Genomic DNA, 21,878 nt, shown 5'->3' on the forward strand with positions numbered 1-21,878 from the left:
CCTGCCTTTGCTCCCAGATGAACTTGCCTCCAAGGCCAATATCCTGATTGACCCACTGGAGCTGCAGGCGGCCACCATGGACGACCTGGATGAGGATGAAGAGCCCGCGCCCACTGCGGCCCAGGTGCCCCGCCAGGAGAGGGGGGCGATGGTGGGGGATCACGCAGGGCCTCCTCTCCCTCCCCACAGGGCCCTTATCTGTGGGTGGAGATGGGAACCCCACCTGCCCCTCTCCCTGGATCAGGGGAGCCCGCCTGGCGTGGGCCCTGGTCCTGGGGAGCTGAGTGGCCTCTGGCCTCCTCTCTCCGCCGCAGCGCCCCATACAGGCCTTAGCCATAGGGGGGGCGCTGCCCCTGCCCAGGCCCGGCTGGCTCAGTTCCCCAACCCTGGGCCGAGCCAACCGCTTCCTCAGCACAGCCGCCATGAGCCTCATGACGCCCCGCCGGCCCCTGAGCACCCTGGAGAAGGTCAAGGTCCGCACGCTGAGTGCTGAGCAGAGGACTCGAGAGGACAGTAGGTGCAAGGAAGGGCCCTCGTGTCACACACACCCCTTCCCCCACCCCCTCCGCAACCCCAAAATGCAGACTGCCCTTCCGGCCTGTGGCCTGGCAGCACCTCAAGGGCGGGAGGAGATCGATGCTGCGGAAACAGCATCCTGCTCTGGGCACAGGAGGGGCAGAGGGCCCCCTCTGCGGGGAGCCCCTGGAGAGGCCAGGGTAGCCCTGACCTTGGCTCTGCCCTGTAGTCGAGGGTAGCCACTGGAATGAGGGTCTGCTGGTGGGCCGGCCGCCGGAGGAGCCTGAGCAGCCGCTGACGGAGAACTCGCTGCTGGAGGTCCTCGATGGCGCTGTCATGATGTACAGCCTCAGCGTCCACCAGCAGCTGGGCAAGGTTCTGTCCACTGGCTGGCCGTGCCCGCAGGGGCTTCTGCATGGCCACGGCGGGGCGCGGGCATGTGTGCGAGTGTGCATGAGTGTACCTGCGTAAGGCCCTGCCAGCTTGTGGGAGGGCAGGGTCTGGGCAGGGTGGGAGGCCACGTGGCAGGGCTGGGGTCCGGGAGGGCTGTCTCGGAGAAGCCCGAGGGAGGAGTCACTCTGGCTGTGCTGCCCATTGCTGCAGATGGTGGGTGTGTCCGATGACGTCAACGAGTACGCGGTGGCTCTGAGGGACACTGAGGACAAGATACGCCGGTGCCCCAAGTGGGTAAGCCTCGGCAGGCAGCTGGGTTCCTGGGGCCGGGGATGAGGGCTGCCATGACCCTGCCTCTGGGGGGGCCACCACAGCAGCCTTCGTCCACACCCTGCCCTAGTAAGCAGGCCATGCAGCGAGGGTGGGGTGCAGCAGGGCCACCCGGCCGGCCGAGTGCCTTTGCCATCAGCCTGCGGCAGCCTTGCCAAAGGTCCTCTCCCACAGCCCACTAATCCTCATCAATTATGGATTCTGCTCTCAGTGCCTCCTGCAGATTCAGCAGGAAGCAAGGCCAGGCTCCCACACGCCCTGGGGCCCTTGCTGAGGCTGCCCATGCTCGGAGTGGCTGTGCCTGGCCTGGGCTGGGCTTCCCAGGCAGCCCTCTCCCTACTGTCAGCAGAGCCGGGGGCCTGATGAGCACGGCGGCTCCTGCTGTAGTTCTGGCTCGGAGGTCTGGGGGTGCCCTGACTAGGGCCTCGTGGGTCCCGAGTAGCGCCGCCCAGCATTGCCTTTCTTTTGCCAGTGGAGGGTACCCCACCCAGGCGGTTGTTGTTTTTTTACAAAGTCGCAGTGGTTTATTAATATTTTTAACATTTTATGGAGGGCTCTGACAGCTCTTGTAACAATTCGTACATCAATTGTATCGAGCACATTTGTGCAGATGTTGCCATCGTGCTGTTCTCTAGGCGTTTCTACTGAGTCCTTGGTGTCAGCTCCTCTCCCTCCCCTCCCCCTCAAGCCTGCTCTGAGGCTTGTCCAGCCTCCCTGGGGGGTCCGTGTTGGAGCAGAGTTTGGGAGGGTGGAACCTCAGCCAGCCCAAGACTGGTAGTGTAAACACAGGCCTGGGGCCTGGCAGCTGACTGCACGCCCTCCCCCGCTGTGGCAGCGGAACGATATTCTTGCAGAGTTGACCAAGAGCCAGAAGGTGTTCTCTGAGAAGCTGGACCACCTGAGCCGCCGTCTCGCCTGGGTCCATGCCACTCTGTACTCCAAGGTGTGTAGGTGTGGCCACGTGCCACCCTGCCTGCTGTTCCCGTGTGCACGGTCCTCCAGGCTGGGCTCAGACCCCACCCCTGACTCTGAAAGGGCACCCAGACTGTCTGTTCCCCTCCAGTTCCTGATCCTGTCTGAGGCCAGGGCCAGTCCTCAGCCCCTCGCCAGGCCTCATGCCCACCTCCCACTCTCTTGCTCCATTCCTCACTCACTCCCTCACTCATTCAACAACATGTCCGCGTGGCGGGTACCACTGTGGGGAACCAGAAAGACAAGTCTGTGCCCTCCCAAGGCATTTGGCCTTCTGGGTAGATGAAACAGTGCCCTCCCTCTGGGCTGCGCTCTGCCCCCCAGTCCCTCCTGCCCCACTGGCGCTTGTCCCCACAAGGCCCATCGCTAGCTGGCCCTCCTCAGCTTGGCGTTCCTCCTGGGGGCTTCTCTCTGACCCAGGCCACCCACAACTCACCTCCTCTCTCTCGCTGGCCTGGCAGACAACCTGTACCCAGCCTTGGGGGGGTGGTCACCTTCCAAGGGAATCCCCTTCCCCACTTGGGCCCTGCCCACTGCCCGCCTGACCACCTTTGAAGGAAGCTGGCTCTCCCTGGCATCTTTGGGAGCATATCGCCACCCTCAGCCTCTTGGTCCCTGGGTGGTCAGAGCCATAGCCAGCACATCCTCAGGCTCAGGCTTCCTGGCTCCTACGACCCAGGCCCCACTGTGCCCTCAGCTATTTGCTCACACCCTCTCCTCGGGCCCTCACACCAGGTGTGGAGTGCAGCCGGGACTGGGGTGGCCGAAGGCCCCCTCTGAGAACACAGGACCCACGTTCGTGAGCTGGCCTGTTGCTCCAGCCGCTGGGCTCCGGCAGCTGTGCTCATCCCTGTCTCACTCTGCCCCCTTGGCACCCCCTCTGTGGGCATCTCCTCCAGTCACCTCTGCTCCAGGCTACCTGAGCTGCATGGCCCCAGGACCTGCCTGCATTCTTGACACTGGGCTTCCCTGCCGTTCCGTCCCGCTGTCCCATGGAGCCCCTGTATACTGGTGATGTCCACTCTTCTGGGCATGTCACTCCTTTGCCTCAAACCTTCGCGCCCTCCTCCTCCCAAGATACAAGCCAGGGTTTCAGTTGCCACAGTGTTGTGCTCCCCGCCCCTGGCTGAGCCCTCGCCCCCGCCCCCGTCCCCGCCCCGTTGACCCTCGGTGTGGCCCCCACAGGAGAAGATGCTGGACATCTACTGGCTGCTGCGCGTCTGCCTGCAGACCATCGAGCACGGGGACCGCACCGGCGCCCTCTTTGCTTTCATGCCTGAGTTCTACCTGAGCGTGGCCATCAACAGCTACAGCGCCCTCAAGAACTACTTCGGCCCTGTGCACAGCATGGAGGAGCTCCCAGGTGACAGGCTTCCCGGGCTGGGGGGCACAGCAGAGCGGCCTGCCTGGCACGAGCTGCTCAGGGCCCTGGGGGAGGAGCCTGCTTGCCGTCCAAGGGCCTCAGAACCGGCAGCTCCTCCCTGTGCTGCCAATTAAGCAGAGAAGGCGCCCATGGGGTGCAGACCCTGCTTCCACGCCCTTGGTGGGGCTGTGACCAGTTGGATGCTGCCCCTGCTGCCCCACCGGGGCAAGGGTGTGAATGTTCCCCCGACGGACCTCAAGGGTGTGTCCTGGGATGTGTGTCGACACCTGCCCTCTCTCCTGAGTCCCTCACCACCTGCCAGTGATGCCATGCCCATGTCCCCAACACTGGCCCTGACGAGGGGATGGCCTGCCTCTGGGACCCCACTCCTCACCAGCTGCCATCGCCCCTAGGCTATGAGGAGACCCTGACCCGCCTGGCCACCATCCTTGCCAAACATTTTGCTGACACGCGCATCGTAGGCACTGGTGAGGCACCCACAGTGGGCTAGGGTGGGTACAGTGGGGGGTGGGCAGGTGGCATCTCTAGCCAGCTGCTTTCAGTGCAGGCATGAGGCATGGGCCCTCCCCCCACAGATACCCGAGACTCGTTGATGCAGGCCCTGGCCAGTTACGTGTGCTACCCACACTCCCTGCGGGCCGTGGAGCGGATCCCCGAGGAGCAGTGAGTGCAGGGGGGCGGGGCGGGGGCACTGCACCGGCCTCCCCTCACCCACCATGTCTGCCCATAGGCGTGTCGCCATGGTGAAGAACCTCCTGGCACCCTATGAGCAGCGGCCGTGGGCCCAGACTAACTGGATCCTAGTGCGACTCTGGAGGGTAAGTCTGACTGCAGTGGGGGGGAATAATGGAGGGCCAATACTGTCTGGGTGAGGGGCACCCTGCCCCGCTGACTCCTTGCTGACCCGCCCCCAGGGCTGTGGATTCGGGTACCGCTACACACGGCTGCCACACCTACTGAAAACCAAACCCCAGGACGCCAACCTGCCCAGCCTCCAGAGTGAGTAGCGCCCAGGCTGCTCCACTCCCCAGGCCCCCCATCCCAGGGCCACCTTCACTGCCCATTCCTTCTACTGGGCCTCAAGCTCCCTGCACCCCTGGGGCTCAGGGTGGTGGTGGGGACAAGGCACTGTCCTATCTGCGCTTGGGGTCCAATGCTTGGGCTGGGTGACCAGGACAAAGGGCATCGCCTATCCCAGGCTTGCACAGGTGAGGATCCTGCCCTTAGCCCACTGAGTCAGCCTGCCTCCAACCTTATCCCAGGGCCAAGTCTGGTTCACAGACAGGGCTGCTCGGGACCCTGAGGGGTCTTTCTGGAAGCGGGGCGTTTGGTTGAGAGCAGAGGCTGTGCTGGGGCCATGGTCCAGCTAAGCTTTGGGACCCGGAGCACCGGGCTGTCCCCCTGCATGGCTAGCTAGCCTGTGCATTGCGAGCTCGAGGGACTGTCCTTGCTGTGAAGGGTGTCTTGTGCAAAGTCTCACAGCAAGTCCTTGCCAGTCACCTGGGTCCTGCCCTGGCGGAACTGGGTGGCGTACAGATGGTGGCTGTGGGGCCAGGACTGTGTCCTGCTGCCGCAGGAACTATTGATTTGCATCGCGAGGTGGGGGAGGCCTGCCAGTCCCTGCCTTGGCTGAGGGCTCTGGTTACTGCTGCCTGCCAGCCTCAGGCTCAGCGCCCACCCCCTCCCACATGCCAAGGCCACGCCAAGGGCAACAGAGGACAGGAGAGGGAGGCCAGGTTGCCGCAGGCCTCGGATCCCAGCAGATCCCTGGGTAGGGTGGGGTCTGGGGCTGAGCCCATTTGGAGGGTCAGGCTTAGGTGGGGTGACCGGGCCAGGCCCAGGTCGGGCAGTACAAGGGCAGTCTGGAACAGCTGCAGCAATGGCTTGCCCTGAGAGGGACCTAGCAGGTCCCACACGGCTCCCTGCCTCATGACCTGTGGTCCCAGGGAGCAGTCTTTCCGTTCTCGTCCTCATACCAGCAGCCCCGTGGCAAGGACAGAGGCAAATGGGCGGGAACCTCTACCCTGGTCTGCCCCCAACACCCCTCCTGTGCCCTGCAGAGCCCTGCCCCTCCACCCTACTGCAGCAGCACATGGCCGACCTGCTACGCCAGGGCCCTGATGTGGCACCGAGCTTCCTCAACAGTGTCCTCAACCAGCTCAACTGGGCCTTCTCGGAGTTCATCGGCATGATCCAGGAGGTGGGCAGTGCTGCGGCCCTGTGGGCAGAGGGGGCTCTAGAGAGACAGGGCTCAGCCCCACGGGTGCGGCCAGGCCGCCTGACCATTGCCTGCCTACTGGTGTGGTCCAGATCCAGCAGGCAGCTGAGCGCCTGGAGCGGAACTTCGTGGACAGCCGGCAGCTCAAAGTGTGCGCCACCTGCTTCGACCTCTCGGTCAGCCTGCTGCGGGTCCTGGAGATGACCATTACTCTGGTGCCCGGGACCTTCCTCGACTGGACTCAGCCCACCTCCGAGATGCTGCTGCGGCGGCTGGCACAGGTGTGTCCTTCGGCTTTGGGGCGGGGCTGGTGATGCCCCGGGGTGAGCCTGCTCATCCACCAACCTGATGGGCTCTGCCATCACAGCTGCTGAACCAGGTGCTGAACCGGGTGACGGCTGAGAGGAACCTGTTTGACCGTGTGGTCACCCTGCGGCTGCCTGGTGAGGACATGCCCCTTAGACCTGGTTTCCTCCCACCCTCCCCCAAGCTGTTGGGAGCTAGGCCCGGGCTTCGCTACTTCTGTGGGCATGTGGGCATGGCCTTCATCCCCATCCCCACAGGCCTGGAGAGTGTGGACCACTACCCCATTCTGGTGGCAGTGACAGGCATCCTGGTGCAGCTCCTGGTGCATGGCCCAGCCTCAGGGTGAGTGTTGTCGACAGCGGGTCTCATGAGAGCCTCCCTGCACCTGTGTCCTCATCCTTAAAACCGCCTCAGGACCACTTTTGAGATCACCTGAAGCTGGTGGGGGCGGGGGGCAGCTCCGGGCAGGAGAAAGGACACCAGCAGGACAGAACAGGGGTCCTGGCGGAGCCCATTGGTTGCAGCCTTAGACCGTGGCCCTGCCTCCGGCAGGGGTCAGGAACCAGGCTCTCCTGGGGTTGACCTGCAATGGCCAGTGGGCTGTGGCACTGCTGGGGTGGAAAGCTGTAGGCAGGTGCATGCTCGCGCATGCACACACAAGTACCTGCACCTGAGAAGGCAGGCGTGTCCGGCCTTTATTGAGAAACTCCATGACAGCTGGGCCCAGCATGCCACAGAGTCCCAGTCCCACCTCCTCACGAGGGAGGGAGGGTTTCGCAGACCTCTCCCTGTAGTTGGGGGTGAAGCGTGGGAAGAAGCTGGGCTTCGCCTCAGCCATTAGGCTGAGATCAGTGCCAGCCCTTAAGAGGCTCTGGCCTCGAGGGACGGCGAGTTCCGGCTCAGTAAGTCCCCCCCTCCACCCCACCCCCCTTAGCTCGGCCAGGCCGGCAGGCTTTTTGTTGCCGCAAAGCTGAGGACACAGGCCTTGTTGGCCCTGGGTGTTTCCTCCCGAGAGGCGGCTATGGAATGGGCGATGTCCTCAGACTGGTGAGAGCAGGGCCAGTTTTCCTGGGACTCAGGTCAGGCCCCTGCGGTCTCCTAGCACTGGTTGCCTACCTCCAGACTCCATGCCCATCCGTCTGGGGGAGTCAGGCGTTAAGTAGATTGGGTGCTGGTGGAGTCTATTCCTTCTTTCCACCTGGTGGGGGCGCCAGGTCCTGCTCCAGAGCCACACCCCAGCAGCTGCTGAAGAAGCCCTTGCAAATGCAGCCTCTTTCCTCTTGGGGCAGGGTGGGAGCCTGGAGCTCCCTAGGCCAGTGGGCAGAACAAGCTCTGCTAGGCCAGGGGCTGGGCAGTCCTTTGATGGGGCAGAACAGGAGACAGGCCAGATACCCCAAACCTTCCAGAAATGCATTGAAACGGGCCCCAGGTGGGCTGCTGGGTGGACTGCACGGCAGGGAGCGGGGCAAGCGGCAGGCGGGGTGATGGCCCAGGGACCCTGGGCAGCCTAGGTCACCACAGGCCCCTCAGAGGCCGTGGAGCTAGCAGATCCTGAGCTGACCTTGACCTGCAAGGTCCCAGGGTTGCAGAGGTCAAAGTCCTCGGCTACGGCCAGTTGCACGCGGCCATTGAGGCCCCCTCTGCCCGGCTCCAGGAAGACCACGTGCTTGTGGGTGCTGGCCTTGCGGCTGGGCACTTCAGGGGGCGTGGCGCTGAGCTCGGAGGACTGAGCACTGAGTTCCTGGAGGGGGCTGGGCGCGCGGGGGCAACGGTGGCGGCGGCAGCAGCCCCGGCAGGGCGGCATGAACAGGTAGAGCAGCACCAGCACCAGCGCCACGATGCAACCCAGCAGCGTGGTGTAGCTCGTGTTGAAGCCCTTGGCCTCGAGCCGCGGCTGGTGCACGCTCACGTTGTACTCGTGCGTCTGGTTGTGGAGGTGGGGCCCGGCGGCCAGGCACACGAAGATGCCTTGGTGCTGCTGCTGCTGCGCCTTCCTGATGGCCAGGCTGCCGTCGGCCAGCACCTGGATGCTCCCATCGCGGGAGCCCGGCGGCAGGAGCAGCTCGTGCTCCGGGGAGACCCAGGCGACGCGTGTGGCCGGGGCGCTGGTGTTGCAGCGCAGCCGCAGGGGTTGGCCCGCCAGCACCGTCAGCTGCTCCTCGGGCTGCTCTAAGTCCTGGGCACTGGCAGCGGAGCAGTTCTCAAAGACGCGGCTGTGCTGCAAGAAGCGCACCCGCGACGTGGACACCCGGAAGGCCAGGCACACGTACTCGCGCGCAAACTCGCGCACGGCGCCCAGGCCCCGCTGGTGCCAGCGCTGCAGCAGGTGGTAGAGGCGGCAGTCGCAGGCTAGGGGGTTATTGTGTAAGTAGAGGCCGTTCTTGAGGAAGTCGGGTAGCATGGCCAGCTGGGCCACGGGGATGCGCTGCAGCTGGTTGGAGGAGAGGTCCAGCGTGCGGAGGTGGGCGGCGCCCAGGCCGTGCAGGCGGTCAAAGGAGAAGGCGGTGAGCTCGTTGCAGCCCAGGTAGAGCTGGCTGAGGGCGCCCAGGCCGTGGAAGGCGTGCTCGTCCAAGCGGGCCAGGCGGTTGTTGAAGAGCAGCAGCCTCTCCAGCGCCCCCAGCCCATCGAGGTCGTGGCGGCCCAGCACCCGCAGGGCGTTGGAAGACAGATCGAGAAGCTGCAGGCTGCTGGCGTTGGTGAAGACGCCGCGACCCAGCGCCTCCAGCTCGTTGTGGCTCAGGCGCAGCGCACGCAGCCGGGAGAGGGGCGCCAACCAGCCGGGGCGCAGGCGGCGGAGCGCGTTGTGACTGAGATCGAGGTCCGTGGCGGTGGCAGGCAACGCAGCGGGCACTTCCTGCAGCCCGCGGCCCGCACAGCTCAGCAGATCGGCGGCGTACACACATTCCGCGGGACAGTTGTGGGGCACTGGGGGCAGGAAGTCTTCGGGGAAATCTGGGGCGCTTAACCCGAAGCGCAGCATACCCAGCAGTGCGCCCAGCGGCACCAGCCGGGCCATGGCGATGACCGCTAGGGATGGGGCAGGACGCAGCTCGGGCACTCACCAGCTTCTGCTCACACCCGACATGAGTGGCGCCAAATGGGTCAAGACCAGGGAGCAGGGACTCGCCCCGCGCCGCCAGCAGCTCTAGCTGTCTCCCAGCGCGCCCCGGATCCCTCGGTTAAGTACTCGCTTGGAGGCGTGGCTTACAGCGGAGCCTACAGCCCCTATTGGCTCCCGGAGGGGGGCGAGACACTGTGTGGCCACCAGAGGGGGCGCCAGCCTGGCCCAAAGGAGCATTTGGCTCAAGGATTTCTGCAGCGTTCCTCTCCCTGGAGCGTAGTGGGAGGAGGCTGGGGAGGCGATCTGGAAGCCACTAGTTTATTGGTTGTGATTTTTGAAGGCTTAAAAGTGTCACAGGGCTCGTTGCCTTTTTACTCACCTGGGAGCTATCAAGTACCTCCACCCCCAAGGTGATGCCAAAGCTGTTTGGGTCCTGCCCTGGGCCCAGCAGGGAGATAGCACCCAGGTGTTCTGGATGGATCCTCTAGCTCAGCAGAGCACTTCCCAGCAGGCCTGAGCACCCCCTCCCCAAACCAGGACAGAGCGAGCCACTTCCGTGCTCCTGGCTGACCCCTGCTTCCAGCTCCGTTCCATATGCTATCTCTTGGGGCAGTCAGAGCCCCCAGCACCCGGCGCCGCCCTGCCTGCCCCTGACCGGAAGCGCTTCTCCCTGCAGAGCTGTGAGTGGAGGGAAGCACCTACCTGTCTAATTGAGGGGTGGGGGTGGCAGCTAGAGGTATTGGGGACTGGGCCAAGCCCAAGGTTCTAGTAGAGCCAGCCCTCGGCTAAGGCTACTCAAGAGGCAGAATTAAAGCCACACGTCTCTCTCATCAGACACAGATTATATCAGCACTGAAGAGCTGGCCCAGGTGCAGAAGATGCTGGCACACCTGACTGCTGCGTCTGCCCAGGCAGCAGCAGCCTCACTGGTGAGTGCAGCCATGGTGAGTCTGTGCCATCCAAGTGTGCCCCGTGCAGTAGCTAGCATATGAGGGGGCTTCAAAATTTGTGGCCAAATTCCATTATGTTTTGTTTCCATTTATCTGACACCCCCATATATGTCCACAAGTCCCTTGGGAGAGCCCAACCCAGCCCACCCTGCACTGTCTTCCCTGCAGCCCACAAGTGAGGAAGACCTCTGCCCCATCTGCTATGCCCACCCCATCTCGGCTGTGTTCCAGCCCTGTGGGCACAAGTCCTGCAAGTAAGCAGGGGCATGTGCACTGGCAGCGGGCGGGGCAGGCGCTGGGCGGGAGGCTGGGGGAGCACTCATGCCCTCTTCCTGTGGCAGAGCCTGCATCAAACAGCACCTGATGAACAACAAGGACTGCTTCTTCTGCAAGGCCACCATCGAGTCCGTGGAGGACTGGGAGAAGTCAGCCAGCACCAGCAGCAGCACCACCTCCTCGGCCGCCTAGCCCCGCCCCACCCCACCCCCTCACAGCCCCGAGGCTGGGCGCCAGTCCCCCCTCCCCAACCCTCATCTTGCCTGCCTATTGCCTCAGCGGTGGGAGCCCAGCGGAGGTCCTGATTATGCCTGAGCTTGCCTTTCAGTCAGGGCCACAGTGAGCATTAAATTATTATTCCATACAGCCCTCGCCCCAGGCTTCTTGAGTGGGGGATGTGGGGTTTGCCCGGTGGGGAGCCTACCAGGTGGAGGCAGCACCCACATGAGGAGGCAGGTGTTCACCATCCAGTCCACCCCAGGCATGTGGCAGCGAGTCCAGGGCACTTCTGTGCAGCCAGTGGCCCCCTGGCTGATAGGCAAGGGGCGCTCCGCCGGACCCACAGCACACCCTCACATGATGATGCGAGGCTCTGGCACTGACTCCCCAATAGACTTGTGGGGCAGCACACTGGCCCCATTGAGGTAGAGCTCATCGTGAACGATGACGTCCTCCCCGAGCACCGTCACGTTCTCCATTCGCACCTGAAGGGGGAGGCACAGACTGTCAGTGAGGCTTGTGCACGCCCTGCTCCCCTGCCCCCCTGCCCCAGCTCCTGGCTTACCCACTGGCCCACACGGCAGCGCCAACCCACAATGCAGGACTCAAGCCAGGAGTGGGAGCGAATGTGGGCGTCCCGCAGCACCGTGCACCTCCGGATACACACTCCGTCCTCTACCACCACACCAGGGCCCAGGCTCACGTTGGGGCCAATGCTACAGTTCTGGCCAATGCGGGCACTTGGGTCCTGTGGGCAGTGAGGAAGATTCCCGTGAGCCCCGTGCCCCCAAGACTGAGGGGTGGGTAGTGTTGATGTTGGGCTGGGCTGAGTAAGGGTCCTCACCACCAACACGTTGCCCACAATGCCAGGGCCCGAGCAAAGTCGCTCAGGCTGCTTCTGTCGCAGTGACTGCAGGAAGAGGCACATGCCGGTGAGGAAATCCTTGGGCTGCCCAATGTCCATCCAGAAGCCTGAAGGAAGGGCCGCATCAGGAGGCTCAGCCCAGCCACAGACCACCCCCACCCATGGCCTTCTGCCTCACCCTGCAGTTCCATGGCATAGAGCTGCCCCTCTGTGGCCATGATGGGGAAGACCTCCTTTTCAATGGATGTGGGCTGCAGCTGTGGGAGTGGGCGTCTTGTGAGCAGAGTCACGGCGGTGGCCTGCCCCACCCAGCCCCTCCAGCAGATGGTCCCCACACACCTGGATGCGCCGCAGCACTGCAGGGCTCAGAATGTACATGCCTGCGTTGATCTTGTTGGACACAAACACCTGTGGCTTCTCCACAAAGCGGTGGATGCGGCCTGTGTCGGCCTCACACACCACCACGCCGTACTTGGAGGGCTCCTCCACCTTGGTCACCTGAGTGCAGGAAGACCTCAGTCCAAAGCCAGGGCTGGGCCTTGATGCTTACACTGACCCAGATCTCCGGGCACCTGCCCCAATGTTTAGACATGGTGTGCTGCTGTGCTCCCACTGTATAAGGTGGGAGCGCGAGGCTGAGGGTGGTTGGAGGGTCAGTGAAAGAAGAGGTCGACTTACCACGATGGAGCCCTCCCGGCCGTGGTGCCGATGGAACTGCACCATGGCTTGGAAGGGGAAATCACAGATCACATCACTGTTGAGGACGAAGAAAGGGTCTTCGGTCTCGGACAGCAAATCACGAGCCAGTGCCAGAGGACCAGCTAGGGAGGAGGGCAGGTCATCACCTTGCTGGGGGGGCGGGGGTGGTGGTGGTGGGGCGGTCTAAGCCCCTGAATCCAGGCTCAGCGGGCTCCACTCAAGACTGGGTCTTGTTTTCCTACTACCTCTGCCCTGGCCCTGTCTAGGGAACTTTCCTGTTCCTACTGACCTGTCCCCAAAGGCTCCTCTTCGTGGGACATGGAAATGCGGATTCCTAACTGGAAAGGAGAAGCCAAACTGTCAGGATCCCTTCACTCAAGGGTGGGAGACTGCGCGGGGAGCAAGGGCAGAGGTCAAGCATAGGCGCCTCACCTTCTGCTCTTGCGCCTTCATTTCCTTCTCCAACACCTGAGACATGTAGCTCACGGCCAGGATCACGTGGTCCACACCTGCCTGCCAGACAGAACCACCCGGCCGACAGGTGAGTTCGATGAAAAGGCACGGAACCCCGGCTCTCCAGTCATGAGCCGCCCCTTGCCCCGCCAGCTCCGACCCCGACTCCAGGCCTTACCGCGGCCAGTGCTTCCACTTGGTGCAGCAAGATGGGCTTGTTGCAGAAGTCCACCAGCGGTTTCGGAGTGCTCAGTGTCAGGGGACGCAGCCGCGTCCCATATCCTCCCACCAAGATAAGTGCCTTCATCGCGCCTGCGGACGGCTGGACAGTGAGTCCCGTGCTCCGACAGGACGGGACCCGCCCCCGCCGCCGTGCCCGGCTCCGCCCCCTTCCCCTGCCACACTGACCGGCTCCGGCTCCGCTTCGTCTGCCCGGTGGGCCCTGCGTGGGATCCAGGGCCCCCACTAACCTAGACGAGACGTGGGAGAGGGTACTGCCGACTCGGAACTCAGAAGGACCCGGCGCGGGCAGTGACGTTGTCCTGGGCGGACCAATCGGCTGCCGCGTACGTGGCACGGCGGTAGCGACGGCACGCTAGAGCGCGGCGCCTCGGCGGACGCAGCCAATGAGGGCCCGAGCGCGCCGGGCTGCCATGGGGACCTGGACCCGACTTGCGGGTCAGCTGTCTATTGGCGGATCCAAAAGCGGAACTGGCGCCAAGGGCGAGGCTTCACTGGCAGCCAGCAGGACTCCGTCGCGGAGTCGCCGCTTCCGGCTGCGCCCCCCCAGGCCCCGCCCCGGCGGCCGGTTGCGGGAAAACGGGAGCCCGGGACCTTGGGAGCGGGGCCAGATCCGGAATCCGCGAATTTTTCACAAAGATGCAGACAAACCTTAATTTCTAGCGGCTTTATTTGGACATAACACGACCTCAGACACAAGCGGGGCAGACAGCGCTGGGTGCACAGAAAGGCGAGCTTGGCCGAGGCCTACTCTCCGCACGCAAGGTCCCGAAAACGCAACTGCGCGGAGTCACGTGTGGCATCGGGGCGCGGGCCTCGGCGACGTGGACGGGCGGGCGTGTTAACTTCCAGGAAAGAGGCGCAGAGAGCGATTCCCAAAAGGCCAGGCTTTACTGTTCCCCAAGCAAAAGAATCAGGCGGGTCCCTCCCAGGGTTCTCAGATTTTTCCCCCCTCATCAAAACACTTAAGTTGTCACAAAACCAAATTCTACGTAAGTTCAAAGCAATCAGCTTCTAGGGAACGTGCATATGGCCTGGCATGCGCTCGTGAGCAGTGGCAAATCTTCTGGCCCCATGGGAAAACCCCACAGCCATTGCACAAGCCCTGAGTGGGAGGGGCGGGGCCCCTGGCGAACTGCTACACTGGTCCCTTCTCTGTAAGCACCGCCCCTGTCCGCCCCACCCCCACCCTGGGAGCTGGTGTCAGCTCGGCCCTGGGAAGCACTGTAGAGAGGAGTCACCTGGTGTGCCCAACCCGTGATCCCACGTTGCACTTTGGTCCCAAGTTGGGGCTGGGAAAGCAGACCCTGGCAGAAACAGGGCTCTGGCCTGGAAGGAAGGGGGTTGGGGGTGGCAGAGGAAGTTTGCACACACATGCCCCTGACCCCCACCCCAAGACAATAGGGCTTCTGTCTCCAGGTAGGGAAAGTGCTGAGAAGAGGAGCCCTGTCCTGGGGGTGGGTGGGGGCAGTGACAGCAGCAAACCCCAGACCTGCTTGCTCTCTTTAGTGCCAAGAAAACACTGAACAAAAGAGGTGCAGCCTTCTCACTATGAAGAGCAGCAGAAGAGGGCAGCATCCGCTCCCAGACTCGATGGAGGAACACAGCTGGACCGGTTCAGAGTCCAGAGTGACCCCAGACCCTGTATCTTATCCTTTGTCCTGACAGGAAATGAGTGTCTACACTAGCAACTATGACTCCATGACTAAATCCAGAATGGTACCACAGAGAAAGTGGTCATTACCCACCAGAGCTGGGCAAGCTGGTCCTCCAGCCCCAAGGAATGGGGACCTGCCCACCACCGACCAGCACAGGGTCAGGGCTGAGCTATGCAGGGAGCTAGCTACCAAGGAGCCCCCTGGAGAAGTGAGACTGTGTCACTGAGGATGGGGTACATGACCCCTCAGTGCCAAAGCTGCTCAGCACACACAGGCCTGCAGGCTCACCGTTAACACCCCACAGGGGCATGCCCCAGTGACGGGGGTCTCTCAGCAAGGGCTCGGAGGATACAGCTTCACCTCCTGACCATGCATTGACAGCCAGCAGGTCTCACAGCAAAAATGACAAACCATTTGGGGGGGGGGGCGGGCGGAATGGAGGCCCCTGCTGGGCCTTCACTGCACCACTGTCAGTGCTGAAGGGCCCACATGCCAGGCCCATGGAAGGTGCTGAGTCCGCAGGGCAACACCTCTTACCATTCTGCGGGCAGCGTGCTCTTTGTGTAGGGTGAGCACCTGCTGGGTAAAAGCTCACCTCAGAAGGGAGAGGGATTTTGCTGAAAGCATTATCTACTAATGAGCAAGGCGATACCCCAGGGAAGGGACCCCTGAGATAGAGGCTGGCAGATGAATACACTGACAGACTAGGCTTCCATTAGCAGGGTCTGGACACCTGTGTCCAGGGCCCAGGCAGTGTCCCTGTGAGCAAAGAACAAGCTTTCCCTCCAGGTCCAGGGCCTGAACTTCCTCCCACCGGTGCTGGCCTGGAATTGGGTCTGGGGAAAGGTGAGACCCTGAGGGGACTTGCAGCCCTGGGAGAAGCCGCCCAGCCAGAGGCAGCACAGCTGCCCAAGTGCCAAGAGCCCCACCCCCCAGACCACAGGAACGACAAACACTGTCTGGGCCAGAGCATAGAGAGGCCGAGGCCTGCTGGGGTACCACCTTCCTCAGCAGAGAGGCAGCGGGCAGGGTGGCCTCCAAGGGCAAGGGCTTCGGGGGAGGCTGACTGGGGCACAAAGGCAGGAGGAGGAACAGGTTCAAGTGCCATGGGGTGCTGAGGGAACCCAGGAGCCTGTCCTCTGAGGGGGCCCCAAGCTAAGGTCAGCCGGAGCAGCAGCCTCCAGAGTGGTGTTATCTGGCCTGCGGTCCCCTGGAACACCAGTTAAAGAGTTGGCTGACCAGAGTGCAACACTGTAAACGCTCAGAGACAGGCACCCAGTCCCCTTCATTCTTGGGGGAACAAGGATGAGTGGGTAAGGAGGTGCCCTGAGCCAGCCCAAGGCTTCACCCTACAAACCTCAGAGCCCTGCAGCCACAGCCCCCAAAGACCTAGGCTTCAGAAGCCTGGGTCCAAGGGCACGTCTTCCTTCCTACGTTAGCCTGGACACAGCAGCAGAGCCGCCGAGCTCAGAAGCCTGGCTGAGAGGACCTGTTCTGCCTCCTTCACTGTGGATATATATGGATTCCAGGCTACAGCTAAAAACATTTCTTTTAGTTTACACCAAAGAGAAATATAACCCTTTAAAAGAAAAGTCTGTGTGTCCTCAAGGCGAGTTCAGAGCGATGGTCCCTGCCTGTGGGTGAAGGAAGGGGTTCTGGGGCCCAGAGTCGGGCCTACTGGTTCTCGCCTCGCATCTGCTCCATGATGCTGATGAGGTTCTCCAGGCCAAACACATAGCCCCGGTCAGGCCCATCGTGCACGGTGGGGTCATCCCGGAAACCTTTGAATGTGCTATGTGCAAAGTCGATCATGCGGACGTCCACCTTGGGCGGAGAGGAGGGGCCCACTTCAGGGTTGGTGCTGGAACTGCAGGGTGAGGCCACCTCTGGCACCCCTGTGTCCAGGTGCTTGAGACGCATCTCGGACCAGCGGTCCAGGCAGGGCTCCGGCCGGCATTCCTTGCCATCGTAGATGACCAGCAGGGAGCTGGAGTAGAAACGGTAGGAGGCCTGCCGCTCCAGCACGGCTTTCAGGCCCTGCAGTTTGCTCAAGATGGGCTCGAACAGGTCTCGCCGCAGGTCCAGGCCGTTGTGCAGGTACTGGTAGAGGGCATTGCGGAAGCCTTCGATGGAGAGCCCACGGCCGTAGTACTTGTTCCTGCAGAGGTAATGCCCTGTGTCCAGCTGGTACACCTGGAACCCCAGGAAACAGACAGTGAGCAGTAGGAGAGCTAGCGGCCTCGTGGTGCCCTGGGGGAGCCGGTCTGGGAAAACATTACTGAACTGACCAACCCAACTATGACTACACCTTCCTGGGGTGGGCAGGCTCTGCTCTCTCTCTCACACATGCACACATACACACACAAGTCCCCGCCCCAGCTTTCCCACGCTAAAGCCCAGAGCACCAAGCCCAGGATGACAAGCTGTCACCGTTGGAAACAAGAGCATTTTGCTGACAGGTAAGGGTCCCAGGAACCCCAAGGTCCTGGAAGCAGGGGTCTCACAGTGAGGGCTCTCAGAGGGGCCCAGAGCCTGGTGCAGTGTCCAGACCAAGGTCAGCTGGTCAGACACGGGGCAGGAGCCTCAGCATGGGTGACAGCAGGTGAAGACACGGAGGCTTTGCAGGGCTCCTCACCTGCATGCCGCACACTCTGACCCCCAGCGTGGCTGATGTGCTCTGCTCGCACTTCCTCATCTGCCGGGCTGCTTTCTCGGCAGATGCGTCATCGCCATGCTGCCGGGTGCCCATCTTCAGGTCCAGCACGCAGGGGTACTTGAAGTGGTGCACCACGTTCTCCAGCAGAAGGAACTCTGGGCCACAGTCAAGGAGAAGCCCAGGACATTCACCATCGGCCCAGGGAAAGCCAAGGCCAGAGTGGGTGGCCGTCACCAAGGGCAGCCTCAGCGTCAGTCTACAGTTGCCCTACCGAGCCCCAGAGCGGGCTGCACACCACTGGCTGCCCAGTCTGCTGCCACTCTAGGAGCACACACGCTAAAGACCTGGCCGATCCAGGATGTCCCTGGGACCACAGGTAACCTACTTGGACCAGAACCTCAGCGGAACCCGAGGATCAAGGAAGACATTTGCGCAGTGCTACTCCCCAAAGGGCAAATCTGATTTCAGCAGGCCCAAGTGTGACTGTAGAAAACTCTGGTTTTGAATTTCGACCTTGCCATTTTCTCACAGACTGGGAGCCAGGGGATGACACTAGCACCCCAACCTCCAGCCCCTCACACTTGCAGCAGCTGTGCTCAAACAACTCTTATGCTCCAGGCCTCTTGCCTGCCGGGTCTGTGTCTTCAGCTGACTCCACTTGTCCACACAGCCCAATGTTAACTTGCGCTTGTGGACCAGGGCGCAGATTTGTCATGTGTCTGCCACCTATCACAGGGACTAAGCAATTCCCTACCTGAGTGTCATGACGCAGCCATGTAGTCTTGAAAAGACAGACTCTCAGGATCATTCTGATGATGAACATTTTAATATTTCTTAATTCCTCTTAGAGGAAATAATTTTAAAAGCCATTAAGTTGGGCCTCTACCAGATCTCACATAACCTAGAGACGGGTGAGGAGGAAGCTGTAGAAACCCCTCCCACAGCGCCTGAGAGCCAGGGCTCAGACCCACACAGACCCTCTCTCTCTGTCCCACTGCCAGACAGGAGGGGAAACACCATCAGTCCCCACCTGCACCCTTCCCCCCGCCCCCAGGGTGTTGTAAACCTTGATCAATGCAGCCAGGAGCCCAGTGCGCTTTCCCTTGTAGGCTTCATGTTGTGTCGTCTGTGACTTCCAAGCACCCAAAGACATCCAAATACCCAATACAGGAACCCTTTCCCCCTGCAGTCTCTTACAAGTACTTTTATGTTGTACATGCGTGGTGTTTATCTGTAGATAAAACAAACCACCATCCAACCAAGCACGGGTATTTTCCTCATGGATTCTGGGTGGGGGAGAACGCCACGTGCACACACAGATCGTATCCCATGCACCAACACCGTGGTACACTCGCTGCATGGCGCTACTTAAGACTTGACTTCGGATCTTCAGTTCAGAAAAATCTAGTTCCTCCATCACAGCAGTCACATTTCAGTTGCTCAGTGTGGCCCACCTGTGACCAGCACTGACCCAACCAGTCCCACCCTCACAGAGAGTTCTTAGAGGGCAGCACTGGGTGTACCGCCAGGTGGTAGGCTTCATGTCACCAATCCCAGGAGAGAGAGAGAATAAATGCATGCTGGTGAAAGGTCACACCTTGAGGAAAAGGCACCTCTGAGGAAGGACGAGGAGGATGAGGGGCCCAGAGGGCAGCACTGTGGAGGGGCGGCAAGGATACTGTAGAGCTTCCGGTCCTTGGACTCAGAGCGCATGCGGCTCAGCTGCTGTTTGTGGCAGCGCAGGCTCCAGGGGTTGTGGCTGATCTTCTCAGAACTCAGCCCGCTGTTGCCATCCAGCATCTGGAAAGGGACATCTGAGTGGCTGTGCAGCTCCACCTTCGGACTCTTCGCCTCTTGGGAGCTGAGGAGGAAGAAGAGGCACGTCACTGAGGGGATCTGACAGGTTACCCCCTCTGGGGCGTGACCACACAGGGCAGGGAAGGCTGCGGGGGCCTATCCTCTGTCCCAGACCCTAATGACAGGGGCGCAGAGGCCAGAGAAGTGAGTGATGGGATGAGGAGTGATCTTCCTGACAAAGTACGTGGTGAAAATGGTGCAGTTCACACACAAGCACAGGTGGAGCAGGGGTATGACTGTTAGAACAAGGGTAATGTCCCAGCTTGCCCACGACGTCTAGAACAGCTGTATAACCAGCTCTATAACCAGCAGAAAGAGAGCCTATGCTGGTACTAGACGTGGAGAAACCAGTCTTTGCTATCAGGCCTGGGAAGTTGGAAAACCTCAGAGAAAAACAGCAGGACAGAGTCTGCCCTGAGCAGGCCCTGGAGGTTCCTGTGCTTCTCTGTGGAGACTGCATGAGGCCATCTGGTGAGGGAATTTCACTTAGAAACCCATGGGGAGAGGACAACTCACAGACAACACTGGGGCTTGTCCCCACCATTGCATTTTGCTTGCAGTAACTTGCAATGCTGCATATTTCACTGTCAAGCAAGGAAAAGTCACGCCACACTGGTGGTAGCCACGCACACTAGAAATGGCAGAGCAGGTGTGGGCTCAGCGCTGAGGCAAAGCTGACAGCAAAAGCCAGGGCCACCTCACCCCCCAGTGCTGCTGGCCTCTCCTCTAACTGTGGACCAAGTCTGAGGGCTAGTGTGTGCTGACAGTGCGAGCTCTTCCCTGTAGGGTGGCTCGGGGGCTGGGTGACACTGGCTCGGAGGCAGTGGGAGAGACCCTATTTCCCTTGAGCAAGAAGTAGAGCCCTCCGATGGCTCTCGGCATGACAAATTCAGCAAAGTGGACATTTTCTTTTGGCCATCCACACACTTGACTAATGATCCCTTCAGAAAACATTAAGATGAAAGGGGGAAAAAAACGTTAAGAAGCAAACATCAAGATGTGTTCATTTATTTGCCAAGTGGACCCACAGTCTCTCTACCCAATGGGGCTCCCGTCACACCTGGCATCACCGCTGGTGTCGTAGGCCTGGTGAAGAACCAAGCACAACTCCCTGGAGTGACTTACAGAGAGGCCCTGCTAACAAGCTGTGCAGCAGCCTGTCCCTTGAAAGGCAGAGCCGTGAGCCTGGGGCACAGGCAGGCCTTGACATTACTCTGGGCTCCCTGGCTGGTCACTAGATGAATCATGAAGCAGCGTTTGTACCTCTGGAGGACAAAAGACAACAAACTCAAAGCAGCCACTGACGGATGGGGGAGCACTCCCAAAGTCATCCATAGAGGAAACATCTCACCTCGTGGGGGCAGAGGCGGCACAGGGAAGTGCTTTTGCAGCCTAGCCAGAGAGGACCCCTGGCTGAGGATGCAGAAAGGACCCACCACACACTCAGCAGAATGGGTTGGGCTAGGGAGGGTAAGGCAGGCTCTGCAGGAGCGCTGAGGTCAGAAACAATGATGTGCTCCCTCCTTAAAGGGAATGCCAATTTCAACCAGCAAGTCCAACCACCCAGGACTCCATGCCCTGGAATGCGTTCATTTTGTTGTGACAGACTATCCACCGCCCGACCATCCCCACACATACTGCTTGTTGCCACTGTCAGGGACCACTGCATGGACTCCACCTCCGAGTGGCCCGAGGTACAAGAGAACAAAAGACAGTCTAGTCTGGCTCTGTATCACCCTCACAACTGTTGCTATGTTTGACCGCAATACTGGAGCCAATAGGTCAAGCTACCTCATTGAAGGGCTTCCTTTTTGCTGACCCTCTCCTCTAGCAAGACCGATGTCCTTCGTCAGGGACTGGCCCGTCCAGATAACATGTGAGACAGAGTCTCAGCACCCTCCTTTCTAAGGAGTATTCTGGCATGCCTCTTCCTGGTTGGTTTGTTCTTAGTAGTCTCGTGCCGTTGTCAGGTGCCCTCTCGAGTTGGCTCTGACCCATAGCGACCCTAAGCACAACAGAGCAAAACACTGCCTGCTCCTGCGCCATCCTCACAACCGTTCCTATGCTTGAGCCCATTGTTGCAGCCACGGTGTCAGTCCATCTCCTTGGGAGCCTTCCTCTTTGTCACTGCCTCTTTACCAAGCATTAAGTCCCTCTCCAGGGACTGGTCTCTCTTGATAACATGTGTCCAAAGTATGTAGGATGACGTCTCACCATCCTTAGCTGTAAGGAGCACTCTGGCCATGCTTCTTCCAAGACAGAGTTGTGCTTCCGATATTCTTCGCCTTTGGCAGTCTATGATATATTTAATATTCTTCACTAACACAATTCTAAAGTATTAATTCTTTTGGTCTTTCTCAGCTTACAATATCATTATTTGGGTCAGGCATATCATCCTAGGGCTCAAAGTGTTTTCTCTGCTTTCCCATGCTTTAAAGCGGTCACATTTGCAGCAGATTTGCCCAGTGATATCTCATCTGATTTCCTGGTTGCTGCTTCCATGAGCGTTGACTGTGGATCCTTGAAAGAAAAGACTGCCTTTCTTCAGTGTATCTACATCATGCTTATTGATCTAGTTATGAGACCATCTGTTTTAAGTCAAAGTGTGAGCCGATGCTGAGGCTGTATTCTGATTGTCATCAGGAAGGGTCTTAAGTCTTCTTTGCTCTCAGCAAACCAGGCTGTGCACCTGCAGGCTGTCTGTCAGCACGCTTCCTCCATTCTTCCTCTTAGAGGCCGGCTTCTTGGATGACTCGCTCAGCGCTCAGCCTGAACACGAGTGGAAAGAGCCGTGGAGCAGGTCCTTGTTCTGCGTGAAACAGTTG

The 21,878-nt window shown here is 60.7% G+C and overlaps 4 protein-coding genes across 8 annotated transcripts in view; 1 reads left to right on the plus strand and 3 right to left on the minus strand.

The window, feature by feature from the left end:
* Positions 1 to 10,770, plus strand: part of RNF123 (ring finger protein 123) — a 22,126-nt gene extending 11,356 nt beyond the window's left edge. For all 3 annotated transcript variants that reach the window (XM_075547376.1, XM_075547375.1, XM_075547377.1), the window contains exons 22-39: positions 18 to 124; positions 315 to 513; positions 746 to 891; positions 1,120 to 1,203; positions 2,075 to 2,182; positions 3,397 to 3,574; positions 3,988 to 4,062; positions 4,171 to 4,258; positions 4,326 to 4,413; positions 4,510 to 4,594; positions 5,656 to 5,795; positions 5,906 to 6,094; positions 6,181 to 6,256; positions 6,377 to 6,461; positions 9,718 to 9,860; positions 10,015 to 10,109; positions 10,299 to 10,384; positions 10,472 to 10,770. In XM_075547376.1, the coding sequence (XP_075403491.1) occupies positions 18 to 124; positions 315 to 513; positions 746 to 891; positions 1,120 to 1,203; positions 2,075 to 2,182; positions 3,397 to 3,574; positions 3,988 to 4,062; positions 4,171 to 4,258; positions 4,326 to 4,413; positions 4,510 to 4,594; positions 5,656 to 5,795; positions 5,906 to 6,094; positions 6,181 to 6,256; positions 6,377 to 6,461; positions 9,718 to 9,860; positions 10,015 to 10,109; positions 10,299 to 10,384; positions 10,472 to 10,598 (2,099 nt within the window). In that variant the 3' untranslated portion in view covers positions 10,599 to 10,770. The remainder of the gene's footprint in view (positions 1 to 17; positions 125 to 314; positions 514 to 745; positions 892 to 1,119; positions 1,204 to 2,074; positions 2,183 to 3,396; positions 3,575 to 3,987; positions 4,063 to 4,170; positions 4,259 to 4,325; positions 4,414 to 4,509; positions 4,595 to 5,655; positions 5,796 to 5,905; positions 6,095 to 6,180; positions 6,257 to 6,376; positions 6,462 to 9,717; positions 9,861 to 10,014; positions 10,110 to 10,298; positions 10,385 to 10,471) is intronic.
* Positions 6,794 to 9,742, minus strand: AMIGO3 (adhesion molecule with Ig like domain 3). Its single transcript, XM_075547379.1, has one exon. The coding sequence runs from the start codon at positions 9,133 to 9,135 to the stop codon at positions 7,627 to 7,629; it is 1,509 nt and encodes a 502-aa protein (XP_075403494.1). The 5' UTR covers positions 9,136 to 9,742; the 3' UTR covers positions 6,794 to 7,626.
* Positions 10,742 to 13,201, minus strand: GMPPB (GDP-mannose pyrophosphorylase B). The gene is made up of 10 exons (XM_075547380.1): positions 13,051 to 13,201; positions 12,821 to 12,954; positions 12,622 to 12,702; positions 12,479 to 12,527; positions 12,169 to 12,311; positions 11,830 to 11,988; positions 11,669 to 11,747; positions 11,470 to 11,597; positions 11,191 to 11,373; positions 10,742 to 11,110 (listed from the first exon to the last, which is right to left on the minus strand). Exons 2-10 carry the CDS (start codon positions 12,947 to 12,949, stop codon positions 10,979 to 10,981), a joined length of 1,083 nt encoding a protein of 360 aa, XP_075403495.1. The 5' UTR covers positions 12,950 to 12,954; positions 13,051 to 13,201; the 3' UTR covers positions 10,742 to 10,978.
* Positions 13,202 to 13,534: 333 nt separating this feature from the next.
* The window catches only part of IP6K1 (inositol hexakisphosphate kinase 1), a 76,877-nt gene continuing 68,533 nt past the window's right edge, over positions 13,535 to 21,878 (minus strand). For all 3 annotated transcript variants that reach the window (XM_075547383.1, XM_075547382.1, XM_075547384.1), the window contains exons 4-6: positions 18,876 to 19,057; positions 17,176 to 17,351; positions 13,535 to 16,733 (exon numbers count right to left, since the gene is read on the minus strand). In XM_075547383.1, coding sequence (XP_075403498.1) covers positions 16,215 to 16,733; positions 17,176 to 17,351; positions 18,876 to 19,057 — 877 coding nt within the window. In that variant the 3' untranslated portion in view covers positions 13,535 to 16,214. The remainder of the gene's footprint in view (positions 16,734 to 17,175; positions 17,352 to 18,875; positions 19,058 to 21,878) is intronic.

The sequence above is a fragment of the Tenrec ecaudatus genome, chromosome 4 (assembly GCF_050624435.1).
Source record: "Tenrec ecaudatus isolate mTenEca1 chromosome 4, mTenEca1.hap1, whole genome shotgun sequence".
In the NCBI taxonomy this organism is placed as follows: domain Eukaryota; kingdom Metazoa; phylum Chordata; class Mammalia; order Afrosoricida; family Tenrecidae; genus Tenrec; species Tenrec ecaudatus.